Below are 14,866 nucleotides of genomic sequence, written 5' to 3'. Positions count from 1 at the left end.
CACACACACACGGTACACAACACACAGCACCCACAGATAACCCCCCTTACAGCCAACCTGAGCTCAATGATCTGAATATTCTCGGCCGTGCGGACGGTGAGTAGTTTTTGTCCTGGAGGTAGCTCCTCGGGCATCTCCACGTTGATGGCGTCCAGAGAGAAGACTGGACATCCGATCCCTCCGCCCGGTGCCTCCAGGTCACTTGGCTCCTGTACGCCGAGTAGCACCATGGACTCATCCTCTTCCGGTTCCTGCAGATGCTCAGCTCATCAGCACGTCTGCCTCATGCAATGCCAGTGGCCATTTAATTATTATTATTATTATTATTATCGACCATTACGCTTGTTTAGTCAGGAAAGCGTCGCTGAATCTATCCACACTCTTTTGGAGGAGGTTCCTGTCAAAAGTTTGCGCAGCAGGGGACGATGCTGCTACGCGTAATCTCAACTGATCAATTTGCAGGGCATTTTTCCGAATTGGAATGTTTTGGTCAATACCAGTTGCGTTGCATTCTTTTCAGCTATGAGAGGAAGCTGGAGGACCCAGAGGAAACCCATGCAGAACAGGGGGAGAACATACAAACGCCTCAGATGAGTACCTGGTGCAATGTGTAAACATCTCCACTCGAGAAACATAGGCAGCCGGGCGTGGTGCTGGCCGACTACCCCCTCGTGTGCCAAGCTGGCCTTCATAGGTGCTGGCTAACAGCGCTTTCCCCAACAGTCTGGTTAAAGCAAAACGGGGGATCTTTGGTCGTCCCTGGAGGTGGTGATGGATCAATGGGGTAGCATGGGCCCTGGTGCAACACATTAAATGGGGCCCCTATCCAATGTCCCTCCTGTCTCCGTCAGTAGCTTGGCAGCTGAGGCCCTCCGGCTCGTGTGCGCCAGTGCCAGTTGCAGGGCCTGCTGCAGCGTTGGAGGTTCTGTATTTCTGGTACTGCCGATGGTGGTACATGAGATGTAAAAATAACAAGAGCTATATAGCTAAGGCCCAATTAGCTATATAGCTCGTTTTCAAAGCTACCTGGCCACAAATGATAACTGATTGGAAATGTATAGCTCCCAAATACTCTAAACGCGTTTTCGAAATGTGGAGGGAAAGACCAGAGGACCCCGGATAGAAATCCACGCGACCACAGGGAGAACATGCAATTCCCAAATATATATGCGACAGGGTTGGGATTGAGCCTCCTGTATACCAGGCGAGGTAGTTAACATCTCACCACCGTGGCACCCCAAGGTGTCTGAAGGTGTCTTCTGAAGCTGGTGGAGTTACTGCCCATCACACGGGTGACACTTACAGGCACGCGCGGCTGAGACGCCGTTGTGCTAAGGGTGGCGGAGGCGGTGCTGATGCTGTCAGCAATGATGACTGTCACGATGGCTTTGTCCGACCGCCCAAACTCCGCTCCTCCGCAATCTCGAGCCGTCACTTCCAGCACGAACACGCCGTCATCCTACGAGAAAACATGGGCGGGACAGCCATGTCGTGAAGCTCTTCCCAGTTCATTACAACCAGCAGTGAAATAACTCACCTGTAAGAGCATCTCGGGGTAGAGTCGCGATACAGACGTTAGTGCCTTGACCTATGAATTCGGCGACCGGATTTAGAATCCTGGCCTTGGCTAGAAATTGGGGTGAGTGATATCAAAACCCTGTTCTAGGTCTCCCCCTTCCCCAATCCGCACTGACCAGTGTGGTGAAGTATGGCAAAACAAACACCATGACCATCACGGAATGTGGAGGCCTTCATTCAGCTCTAGATTGATAATGGGCTGTAATTTATTATTCGAGTATTTCACTGATATGAGAAGAGCGTAACAGTGAATACATGCTTAAGGGACACGTGATGTTCGTTCGAGAACCTTCTGGTGAGATGCAGAAACCCGCCGTGCTACGCCTCCTCGATCTACGGTCTTCGCTCGGCATCGTGGTTCAGTCAGAGTGTTACTGACTGACCCGGTTATGTAGTTACCCCGTTGGGTTTTAGTTAACTTGTGTACGTTGAAGTAGTGGCCCTGTTGGAGCTGTGTAATAAACGTGTTGCCTTCAAGTTCAAGTGTGTGCCTCCGTGAAGAGCACTACATATGTACGCATTTCGAACTTTTTTCACACCGTACATAGCCAAGCATACTAATCGGAGGTGCGGGGGAAGGACAATTAATTAAACACAAAAGCAGTTCTAAAGAAATTAGTTTTCAATCTAGATTTAAAAGTGCATAGCATGTTTATAAATGTGGATGGAATAACCGGAGGACCTGAATAAAGATCTACATGACCACGGGGAGAACACGCAAAATCCAAATATACAGGCGTCAGGGTCGGGATTGAACCCACGACCTCCTGTATACCAGGCAAGGTGGTTAACATCTCGCCACCGTTATTGGACAATGGTGATGACGACGGTGGACGAGGTGTGACGGGGTGACACTGCTCGCGCGTGCACACCGTTTTGGGCAGCACTCGGTGCGTGTGGATGGCGCCCGTGGTGTTGTTGACGGTGAAGATGCGCGCGGCGGGGGAGCCGGGCCTCTGCGCCGTGAGCGTGTGGGACACCTGCCCGTACAGCGTCTCCTGGTCATCCGCGTCCTCCGCCTGCACCACTGCCACCAGCGTCCCTGCCGCACACACAACAACAACGCGGTGGCGAGATGTTAACTGCCTCGCCTAGTATACAGGAGGTCGTGGGTTCGGTCCTGACCCCCTTGACGCCTGCTGCTGTATATTTGTTCTCTCTCCTCATGGTTCATGTGGATTTTTCTCCGGGTCCTCCGGTTTTCCCTCCATTTAGAATCAACGTGCGTTTAGAGTAATTAGCTGTTATCAATTTCCACATGATAAGCCACTTCGTTGAGTTATCATTTGCGGTCAGGTCGCATCTGAAAATGAGCAATATAGCTCAGTGGGCCTTACCTACTAAAATAAAAAATCATTTAGTTTACAATAACAACATTTTGCTGCCAATCAGAGCATGTATTGCTTTACCCCCCCCCCCACCAACCACCCCCCCAACTCTAAATATTCCTCACATCCACCATTTTCTCAGCCTAGGTGCTGCCCTCATCCATGTCTTCATCACATCCCTACTCAACTATTGCAACTATCTCCTCTATGTCCTCCTCAAATCCCTCGCCTCCAAACTCTAGTTAATTCAAAATGCCACTGCCAGACTTCTTACCCACATTCACACCTCTGATTAGCACGGCTGGCTACGTACGGTGCGAAAGAAGTTCAACGCACATACAAATGTGATCACATCACCCCAATGCTCCAATCTTTTCACAAGTTCCCAATGCGATTTTGAATCACTATCAAGGTCATGCTCACCAACTTCAAGATCCTCCATGGCCTAACTGCCCCTTCGCATCTCACTCTGCTCTCCTCCACGCACTTTTGGCTTCAGCAACCATGATCATACATCAACGCCATCAGTCAGCCTTCACTTAAAAAGCGGTCGTTCATTCTCCACTACTGTCCCCTTTGTCTGTAATTCCTTTCCCCAAGTCAACTGTGCTGTCGACTCCCTGCCCCTGTTAAAGTCCACAACTGAATGCCTCTGTCTACATAAATTTGCCCACTGTTTCAGGATAGCGTCTGGAGATGTGATCGCATACAAACGCCAATTTTAAACCAAAATGACCATTGTAAATTGTCCCAATTTGAGGTCACTACTCAATTAAAGAGTGACACCTTTTTTGTTTGCACACTCTCGTGTGTTCCATCTCATCTGCCCAGAAGCATAATCTGCGAGCCTCCTCCTCCACACACTGACACCACTGGTACCAGTTGGTTTAAAATAATCTCGGCTGGGCAGTGTTGTGGCAGGGCCTCTGACCTTGGTCTGGGAGGCTCACCAGGGGCGGCGCTGAGCAACACGTGTGCCGTGATGTCCTGCCAGAGGAAGCGAGGGGCATTGTCGTTCTGATCCGTGACGGTGACAGCGATCCAGAGGGAATGAGAAATTTGCCCATCGCTTGATGCAGCCCTCAAGTGTAGCTGCCATCACAGAGATCAGACGTGCGGCATTACGGATGGCATTTCTATCAAACAAAATATTAGCATGGTAATAAATATAACTTGAAACATGATCATCATCAGCCAACATCTAGCCACTGATGGACTAAGACCTCCCTAAGCCATTGACATATCTCGCAGTCTTACAATGCAACCATTGCATCTCGTTCCTGCAAACGAGACAAACTGGTCTTTGTGTTTAGTTTGTGTTCTTTCCCCTGCGCCTCCGATTAGCACGGTTGGCTACACATGGTGTGAAAGACGTTTAACATACATACTCCATTCCCACAGTGGACGTGACTTCAGGGGGTGTGTTTCCTCCTTTTGCTGTGACAGCGTCGTTAGTCTCTACAACCGGCCTTCTAGCGAATATATTCTTCCCAAGCCCAATTGCTTTTCTTAATGGTCAATAGGATGCATCTCTTGTGCATGTTGTCTCATCCACGTGTTTCACTGTTGGTCTCTCGCAGTGTAATTCGCTGTGCTCCTTTGTACACATTTCCACGATTGTTTCATTTCCCTAATCATTGTCCATCTTGTTTGTTCGATCCCATGTCATACCACGTAGTACGCAGTGAATAAAAATAAAGTTCTTCTTGAGGAACATTGGTATGTTTCTTCTTTTTTTTTGTTTCAGTTTATCCAAAAGCACTCCAACCTGCTCTTGTCTCCCTTATTATTTTATAATTTTTGATCCAAGTCCACCTTCAATAACTGCCCTAGGTTGTAAATTCTACGGCGTTTTCCAGTTGTGTCCGTCTGGCAAGATATCTTCAACTGATGAGTAAAATTGACACGCGTGTCCAAAAATGCTGGCAGCATTGATGGCTCATGTGGAAAAACAAACCCGTGACATTTTTGCTGAAAGGCCAACGCTTGAACTTTGTCCTTTTGCTGCTCAGGCTGTGGAATGTTGTTGCTGGAGGGCAGCTATCACCAGCTGCCCAGTAGCATCGATCGTGAGGCTCCTCTACACGACGACACACACACACCCAGCTGGGTGGCATTCTGACAGCACGAGCAATCAACTCGGTCAGGAGTTGTAATTTGAAATCTGAGTCAGGGGTCAACTCGGCTCATCACAATCATTCCTCTGGATTGGATAAAATGTGGTACTACATTGTGAAAAGTCAGCTGTGGTCGTCGAAAAATAACTGCCCCCCCCCCCAGAATGTTGCCATGTGTAATTTGCCCTTCTGGCTCATGATTACCAATCAGAATACGCAGAGATGGAATGAGATGTCCCACATGTCATCCAATGAATCGCCACAATTCAGGATTTTGATTCGATTTCCTATGTATCTGTAGGATCAAGAAGACCTAATCCATCTTAGTTATGAATCGATGCCTAGAAATCAGCACCATGTTTTGCTTGTTTGTACCTTTTTGAGTTTTGGATATCTTGTTCAGCCTTGGAAAAATGCCTGGGTCTGATTTTCTCTTTTTGTGAAAGAGATTTATATTTTGTGTATCCCTATGAAGACACACACAGTGATGACTACCACCACGACCACTATCTCTTCTACCACCACCATCCCTACCACAACGACAATCACGACCTACATCACCTCCATCACCACCATCGCTACCACTACCACCAATCCCTTCCACTGCCACCATGACCTCCACCACCATCTCCACCACCACCCCTGTACTCAAGAGGCTCTTAGAGGGCACCGCCACCTTGCAGCAGTGGTTCTGGGTCCATGACCTCTCCTTGAATGTTTACAAATCCGAAGCTATCCTCATGGGCACCAGACAGCCACTCACTGCATCCACACTGTCTTCAAGAATATTAAACGCTGCCTCCACCATCCATTTCCCCAACCGTGTAAAGTTCCTCGGCATCACTCTCGATTCCACCCTATCCATTTGACAACTACACCAACCACATCGTCAAATCTTGCAACTACCACCTCCTGGCCCACGTCATCTATAACCACTCGCCATCACCGAAGTTGCAAACACCTTCACCTGCAGCACAGTCGGGTCTCGTCCCAACCATTGCATCTCCATCATTGTCAATCTTTATCAAGCCACAGTCTCGCCCATGTCGTCCTCAGTGTCTGTCACCCTCGGCTAGATTATTTCGACTCCTTCCGCTCCCTCCGCTGGCTCCCACCGTCGCAAGCGGGGTCAGCTGCAAGGTCGCCTGCTGCCTGTGCCATCACGGCGCCTCTACCCTCAGCCATCTACCTCTCTTCACTCTCCTGTCACCCTGCACTGCAGATCATGGGAGAACTCTCCACAGCAGCACGTCTCACAACTTCCTCCTCTCTACACCAAGGACCGGGACCGTCACTGCCAGGCATCGTTTCTCCGTGGCAGTCCCCACCATCTGCACCACCGATCAGCACGGTTGGTTGGCTACGTATGGTGCGAATGAAGTTCAACATACATACCTACATCTGGAACGCCATATCACCGCACACTTGCAGCATTCAAACTACATCTACTCTTAAAACATTTCGGGCCATCTCTATTTAGCCTGACTTTGAGTAACAGCACAACCACCGAATACAAAAGAAAAAGATCCCCCATATGGTCTTAATAAGCAATTAGAGCAAGTGCTGTTAGCGAGCACCGATGAAGGCTGGCACGGCACACGAGGGGGTGGGTGGCCAGAACCACACCTGGCTGCCTATGTCTCTCAAGTAGTGATGTTTGTACACCACACCAGGTACTCACTGGAGGCTGAGTCGACCTAGGGGAGGCCTAGGACCAGTTCAGATAATCGTCAATGGTGTTGGCAGTGACCGGGATCGAACTCGGGTGGCAGGGTTTGTAGTGCGGCACGCTGACCGCTGCTTCATTGCTCCCCGCCTCCACCACCACCACCACATGCGGACACACCTGGAATCCTGCGTGCTGCTCGCGGTCAAGAGGTGCCGTCACACTCAAGTGACCACTCGGCCCGTCCAGCACGAAGAGGTCTTTGGGGGGTTGGTCTGCCCCGGCCCCCTCCAGCCACAGCAGGAGGTCGCTCTCCTCCACTCCGATCTACGACAGAATGAGTCTCAGAATATTTATTTTGTCCTGGAGGAATCCGATGAGCTATGAAGCTCTTTTTCACAGATGTTGAGTAAGGAGTGGGTCAGAACATCACAACAACAAACAATACAAAAACACGATAGGAGTGCAAAGTATAGGAAAGTTAACAAATCACTTAAAAATATATATACAAATAAAACGAAACTATTTTTTTTCTTATCTTACCAGGTAAAGCCCACCGAGCTAATTTTGCAGAAGCAACCTGGCCAAAAGTTGCAGCTCAGCAAAGTGGCTTATCATGTGGACATTTATATCAGCAAAATAATCGAAATAATGTCATATTTCTCAATGTGGAGGGGTTGCCCACACTTTTTGGGAAAAGAAAATCGACAAAAAAACTCAATCGCCAAGACGGGATTGAGAATCTCTACGATGATAAAGCACACCGAACGACAAACGTCAGACAGCCAGGTTTGACTCCTGGCCTTGACGTTGGGAACATTCAGACGCTTTGCCCTCGTACCGTCTCGAGAACTTTGGGAAATGGCCCTGGGTCATTCTCCTCGATGGTGATGTACATGGTGTCGCCCGTCGACTGATCAGATCCTGCACACAATAAGGGTAATGTGAACTAAATGCACACACTCCGACTCAGTGTTGCTACAGTCCTGCAACACAATGCAAAAACAAGCGTATTAGGAACACTTTACATATACATATATATGTAAAACAAAGCCAAATACTCTTTGGTTCTTTCTGTAAAGTCACGTAGGTAGAAAAAAATAATAGATCACAACGTTTCAATCGCAACAACAAGCGACCATCTTCAGGTGAGAGAATCAGACTGTCGCTTGTTGTTGCAATCGAAACGTCGTGATATATTATTTTATTTCTACATACGTGACTTTACCGAAAGAACCAAAGAGTATGGATTCCTGCAGTCACGAAAGCTTAAAATCAAGAACAAAGCCAAATAATCACCCATATAGCCTTAACAGACTTTCAGAGTAAGTGTTTTTAGCGAGCACCTATAAAGCCCAGAACAGCACACGAGGGGTGGGTGGCCAGCACCACAACCAGCCGCCTTTGTCTCCCTAGTGGCGATGTTTCCACAGCACAGGTACTATTTTGAGGCTGATTTGGCCTCTGGGAGGCTCAGAACCAGTTCAGATAATCGTAACTGGTGTTGGTCGTGAGTGGGAATCGAACTCGGGTCGCCGGGTTCGTAGCATAGCGTGCTAACCGCTGCACTTCTGCTCCCCACGCATATAAATATGTATCTACACACACACTCAAACATGTATGTGTAAATCTTAAATTGTACACGTAGAGCCCATTTGTCAATCCAGTGCTGGATGAGGGCCTCCCCATGCCGTGTGGGTCGTGGGGGTTATTTGACCCTTCTAAAAATCCAACAGGTGCAGCAGTACGGTACAACGTCGCATAACGGACCGCCACATATCCATCCTGACCGATTAACCACTACACCCAGAAGCAATTTTTGTACGTGGATGAACTGCTATTTTCTTAGATGTTCACATATTCAATATTTTCAACATATCCGCCCATACATCAGTCCCCAGCAAATCGATGAGTTAATGCACTGTGCTTTAAATGTGTGAAAAAAGCACGTTTTCATTTCGCACCCAAACCATTTGTTACATCATATATCACACGTTACAATTTACACGTGCACTGTATCACGTGCGCATGCACACGGTGTTTACACGTGTACATGGACCTGAAAAACGTGGTAAACTGCAACTGCCTTAAAGTAATTTGAGGCACTGAAACTAAACTGAGCAAAAAAATAACACGAAATAATCAAACAATTCTCTTCCTTCACGTATTTGTCCCTCTACATAAAAAAAGAAAATCAAAGTACATTTACACATCCAGGCAGCCACACACGGCCTTCTGGGAGTGCACAATTTCAGCAACATTGGTTCAACGCAGGAAAATTCTGGACCTGTACGGACATGCAGCGTCTCATCAGCAGAACCACACTTGCTTTAACCAGCGCTGCTGAACATTTACGTTTTGTACGATGGGATAGATACGTGCAGGAGGCGTATTCTTTTATTCTTTATTTTGTTTACTAAATTTTCTGCACAACGATGCTCATGATTTGTCCGTGAAAAATAACGCAGGAAACTGAAGCTAGGCAGAGGAGTGCACACATTACTGCGCGAGGATGACACGGTGTGGATTGGGTACCTGCAGGGTTACTATAGCTGGACAACGGGGCATTCTCCTGGGGCAGGGAAGCTGGAGGCTCATTCTTTAAACCCTGGTCACACACATACACGCACCGACACATGCACACACACACCATCTTACTTAGGCCTCTAATCCCTACTGCAATTGTATTCTTTGAAAGCGAAATATGCAGGCAGGTGGCATTGTGGTTAAAAAGCACTGCTAGAAGCCTTCGACTCGGCTCATTATACCTTTCGGGTTGATAAAATATGTAGCAATTTGCAAGTCGTCAACAACAGTTTAGGTGTAACCATTAAACTTCCCCATCCGACCCCCCCCCCCCCCGCAATGATTTGGGGTCATGATTTTAGTCGAATTATTTGGAACATTGTGAGCACATTACAAACGACATGAATAATTCACAAAATTCCTCTCATAAATGTAAAACCCTGCTTATACCGTGTGAAGCCACTTGAGCTATGCATTTTTTAAAATAGATTAAAAAATAATTCCTGTAGAACTACTTTTTATGCCGAGTTTGTCGTCCTTCCCCCGCACCTCCTACGAGCGCGGTTGGTTACGTACGGTGCGAAATAAGTTCAACATGCGTACGTACGTACACATACATACGTGAACTGCCAATCACAAATGGCCTTTTCGTCGCCTTTTGTCTGTATTTTCTATGATTTCTTCATAATTTTTTGTGTTCTTCGATTGCGTTTCTCGTTTTTTCCGAACAATTTTACAGAGCTTTGTCCACTCTACCTTTTGTTTGCCATCATTGTCCCTTTTGAGTAACAGAGGCATGAAAGTGAATGGCGTATACGTCAACCATCTCACGTGTCATTGATTATGCCAGTCAGTACACAATGTCTCATCGTAACAAACTGTGGGGAAATGTTAACTAGAAGTCAACAAAGCAGGCTGCAAAGTGGGGCTGAGGATAATAAGTAATATTTAAAAATACTTTTTTTTTAAAACACGCTTTAATGAAATGTACCGTACTAGTAATGGCAGAACTCCAAGACTCCAGGAAGTGGCCCCGAAGCTTGCCATAACGTAAGGGGCCCTGGTCATTTACAGCCAACGTTAGTTGAGCGTGGCCAATTAGACCCAAGCCGAAGCCGAAACATAACATGTAAAAAATATTGTTTAAAAATGTATTTTTTATTATAGAATAGCGTAGTCATCAGTATGACATACGTATACCAAGTTTGCAGTTGATACGACATCGGGAAGTGAGTTAAAATTGAGTTACAAGATTTGAGGATACGACAACAACAGACAGAGTGAGTTAACAAAAAGCGTGTAAAATAATGTTTTAAGATGTTTTTTTTATGATAGAATATAGTATTGTCATCAGTGTGACATAAGTATACCAAGTTTGCAGTCGATACTACATTGGGAAGTGGGTAAAAATTGAGTTGCAAGATTAGAGGATACGACAACAGACAGAGTGAGTTAAATAAAAGTGTGTAATAATAAAATGATAAAAACGAGCAAAAACAACCGGGTCGTGTTCAACAACGTTCGCTCATAATCAACGTTTTTGGGTTTAGATCGCGTTATTTATAAATGTGTCGTAACCCTCCACCACCCGACACGGCCAATCAGTAAAAATGTGTCACGTTGACAAAAGACAAATAGTTCACTGCTTTAGCCCACCGGTGTGTTGAAGCCACAACATTTACAATTTGAGTACGACGTTTCGCTGGTAATTGCATCCAGCTGGTAATTGCATCCAGCATCATTGGGCAATTGTCCGATGATGCTGGATGCAATTACCAGCGAAACGTCGTACTCAAATTGTAAATGTTGTGGCTTCAACACACCGGTGGGCTAAAGCAGTGAACTATTTGTCTTTTGTCAACGTGACACATTTTTACTGATTGGCCGTGTCGGGTGGTGGAGGGTTACGACACATTTATAAATAACGCGATCTAAACCCAAAAACGTTGATTATGAATAACATTGGTCGCGAAAGCCTACGTGTTAAACGTTCGCTCAGCAACGGGAGGGGATCTCTGTACGAGGGACCCACCAGGAAAACACGGAATGTTTAGAGTACCTTGGTCAAGATGATGAAGTAAAAAAGGTGGATGACAGCAGGTTGGAATGTTTTTGGAAAGCTAAACTTAACGTTCAAAATGTATGGATGGATGTATGTTGAACTTCTTTCGCACGGTGCGTAGCCAACCGTGCTAAGAGCATCATACCCGTGGTCTAATTTCTAATTCGAGGATGTCCCCTCACGCTGCTTGGCTGGCTTGGAGTCGGGATTTCCAGCGTAAGGCACTACTACCACGAGAGCACAAGCTATCCATAGCAATGGTGTATTTATCGTACCCTATATTCTGACAGACCACCAGAGCGTCACGAGGGCAACATAAAGGTGAGATCGATGTCGCATACTAAAAAATTTCCAGAACTGCGTTTGGGATTCTTCTTCTGCGTGTAATTAAGCACTGAACACACAAATGTGTCCAAAGAGGATCATTGTTAATCAGTGCACACCACCTGATATAATATATGGTTCAGAAAAATGGGAAACAACATTGTTGTAGGGGTTTTTGTTTTTACAAAAAACTACATTGTGCGCGAAAAAAGCAAAGGAGAGATGCATAATTGTTATTACATTGAGGCATGGGCAGAGGAACGCACGGCTTAGAAAATATATGCAGCTTCATGACAGCAATTCAAAGTGTTAAGAAACGTAAGTGGGCTTCGGCAAGGGGATGTCACGGGAATGGATGACGGCTAAGGATCAAGAATGACAACGGAGCGGTAGCCGAGGAGTGGAACGCGTCAAAGAGGCCTTCCACCGAGGGGATGGAGTGATACAGGAACGAGGTGGATGGTTTACAGAGCAGGCATGCGAGAGGTGGCAGCAGCAGCGACGGCTTGGGGAGGCATTCGTCCAGTAGTGGATTCGCCACGGCTGACTATGATAAAGCAAAGTGTATCACTATATGCAAATAATCTTACCACAGCACTATAGGTCAACCCGACTAGGACATCGGGGAGACACGTGGGATAAGAGACAATCTGACGAAAGGCTTACCGCGACAGAGGCCAGCAGTAGCAGCATCACAAGAGCCCTCCTTGATGTGTCAGCTCCCTGCACATGCATGCTAGCATCAGCTGCAGCACACGTGTGTGTGTGTATACACACTGCTCAGCTGACGAAAGACTGCGTGTTCCAACACGAAGCTGGTCCGTGTCTCTTTCTCTGTCGTCTTCTGAAGAGTAACGCGCTCTACCGGTCCAAGCCAAGCTGTTTTCGCGCGTGCATGTCACACATTCCCATACCACTCAAACCGGCTTGGCAGAGTCAGACGCTAATGATGTACAGGTTTGGCGTGTGTGTATGTGTGTATGTCAGTGTGAGGTCGTGTCTCTTTGTTTTTGTGTGCAAGGGAGTGGCGCCGCAGTCAAGACGTTCTGGTGCGCCGTGCACAATACTTCCAGTTTCCAGAGTTTGATTCCTGGCTGTGGTACGCGCAAATCAACACTGGTGGCCAATTGCAATGTATATATGTTTAAGTTCTATCGCATCGTACGTAGCCGACCGTGCTTATCGGAGGTGCGGGGAGAGGATAGCAAACTAAACGCAAAAAAACACAATTCTAAAGAAATTTGTTTTCAATATAGATGATTTTCAAGTGCATAGAGACCCACAGAGATCCAGAGACTCATATTGAACCATAGAGACCCATAGAGACCCACAGAGATCCAGAGACTCATATTGAACCATCAAGACCCACAGAGATCCAGAGACTAATATTGAACCATAGAGCACCACAGAGATCCAGAGACTCATATTGAACCATAGAGACCCACAGAGATCCAGAGACTCATATTGAACCATAGAGACCCACAGAGATCCAGATACTCATATTGAACCATAGAGACCCACAGAGAAATGGGAGCCAGATTGGTCGACTCAGCCTAAGATTACACTACTCCAGGCGTTTATGCACTGCATTAGAATTTCGTTTCTCCGAGTTAAATTCTTGCCTGTGGCAATTGATATGTGAACCCAATTTTAGCTTTGGGGCCGTCCATAAATGACGTCACGCACCTAGAGGGGGGGGGGTCAGACATTTGTGACAATGTGTGACGAGCGGGGGGGGGTTTGAGAAATGTGACGTCACATAAAAATGCGCAACTTTAAATAAACATAGACAACACGTTCTACTTAATTAAATATACTTTTAAATACATGTTTTTTCCTACAAAATCAGTGTGCAGCGCCACATTAAATACGCACTACAATGACAATAGTTTAAAGCGATTTGAAGAATGTTTTATTTTGGGGGGGGGGTGGGGGGCAGAGCTTTGTGACGTCATATTTGAGGGGCGGTTTGACTTTTTGTGACGCCGTGTGACGAATGGGGGGGGGGGGTCAAAAATCGTCCAAAATCGCGTGACGTCATTTATGGACGGCCCCCAATGCGCCATCTCATGCCCCCACGTAGCTACCTACACACGGGTAACAAAACATTGCTTACTTCAGCCTGGCTATAACACGCACGAAGCTATACTCGCACACAACGACCCTGGAAATATGCCACATTCTGTGCGCATAAATCGTATTTCGTGCGAGCGAGCGCCTCTTGATGTCGCGAGGATGGCTTAGCGACTATCACGCACGACCAAAGCACATTCCCCATTGTCGATGTGAACGTTCAACATGCATACTGCACCAAGTGTCTCCGATTAGTTAGTACGGTTGACTGCGTCCATTCGGGGGTGTTGGTATAGATCATGGATATATATATACTGTGATACCGCAACGATTGATCATCGAACAATGTGCATTCATCTAAACGGGTATGCTCCTTAATTTGCGTGCGTGAGTATCGACGTTTGTTTTCGATACGTATTTGTATGTCATGGGGTTCACGTGACACCCCATGTAGTCGCTATGGGGGCCTCTACCGCAGTGTATAATACAGATAGTCCCCGACTTACGATGGTGCGACTTACGATATTTCGATCTTACGATGGCGATAGCGATACGACAAAATTGTACAATATTTTACATTTCGCGCGGCAGGCAAACGCAGCAGCGTACGAGGTACGATGCTGTACGCTGGGACGCTGCCGGGATGTACGCATCTCCCGCCTTGTGTGATGCAGATAGGATTGTTTCCTGAAAAAACTTTCTATTAAATCGCAGTTTATATAGGTAGGCTAAGAATTTACCTTGTTTTTTTACTTTACATTTTACTGTGTAATACAGTATTGTAATTAATAAATACATACAGTATATAGTTTATGCAGTAAATTGCTCTGTTTTGCTAAATTATCACCATTCTTTAAGACTCCTGGGTAGACGAGGCCATTTTCGACTTACGATATTTTCGACTTACGATGGGGTCGTCGTAACGCATCTCCATCGTAAGTCGGGGACTACCTGTAGTCGCGTCTGTGGGACCATTGTTGCTCGTGTAAAAACGACGAGTACAAGAAGAGGCTTTAGCCTTTGCGGTAAGAGCGCAGAAGGTGTTAAGGTGTTCAAACACCGATTGTAGGGCGTCAGGTCTGCATGCACCACACGCAATTGCCTTTGTGCTGTTCGCCTGTTGGCGTTCTCTGCTCAAACACTGGTGGTGAGACAAGGCCACATAGGAGGCTGTCTCTGGTGTAGGCCAATC

General features: G+C 46.7%; 1 protein-coding gene across 2 annotated transcripts in view; it reads right to left on the bottom strand.

Moving 5' to 3' along the window:
* LOC144719530 (B-cadherin-like) overlaps nucleotides 1-12,535 on the bottom strand; it is a 29,554-nt gene extending 17,019 nt beyond the window's left edge. Inside the window, exons 1-8 of one of the 2 annotated variants that reach the window (XM_078595536.1) lie at nucleotides 12,268-12,535; nucleotides 9,225-9,297; nucleotides 7,531-7,613; nucleotides 6,870-7,016; nucleotides 3,857-3,998; nucleotides 2,451-2,620; nucleotides 1,304-1,459; nucleotides 58-251 (exon numbers count right to left, since the gene is read on the bottom strand). In XM_078595536.1, the coding sequence (XP_078451662.1) occupies nucleotides 58-251; nucleotides 1,304-1,459; nucleotides 2,451-2,620; nucleotides 3,857-3,998; nucleotides 6,870-7,016; nucleotides 7,531-7,613; nucleotides 9,225-9,297; nucleotides 12,268-12,336 (1,034 nt within the window). In that variant the 5' untranslated portion in view covers nucleotides 12,337-12,535. The remainder of the gene's footprint in view (nucleotides 1-57; nucleotides 252-1,303; nucleotides 1,460-2,450; nucleotides 2,621-3,856; nucleotides 3,999-6,869; nucleotides 7,017-7,530; nucleotides 7,614-9,224; nucleotides 9,298-12,267) is intronic. The other variant, XM_078595538.1, reaches the window with a different exon arrangement.
* Between the last annotated feature and the right edge of the window lie 2,331 nt (nucleotides 12,536-14,866).

This window comes from Lampetra planeri, chromosome 6, assembly GCF_965212315.1.
Source record: "Lampetra planeri chromosome 6, kcLamPlan1.2.h2, whole genome shotgun sequence".
In the NCBI taxonomy this organism is placed as follows: Eukaryota; Metazoa; Chordata; class Hyperoartia; order Petromyzontiformes; family Petromyzontidae; genus Lampetra; species Lampetra planeri.
The sequence above is the reverse complement of the archived record's forward strand: the minus strand, read 5'-3'. Positions and strand labels throughout refer to the sequence as shown.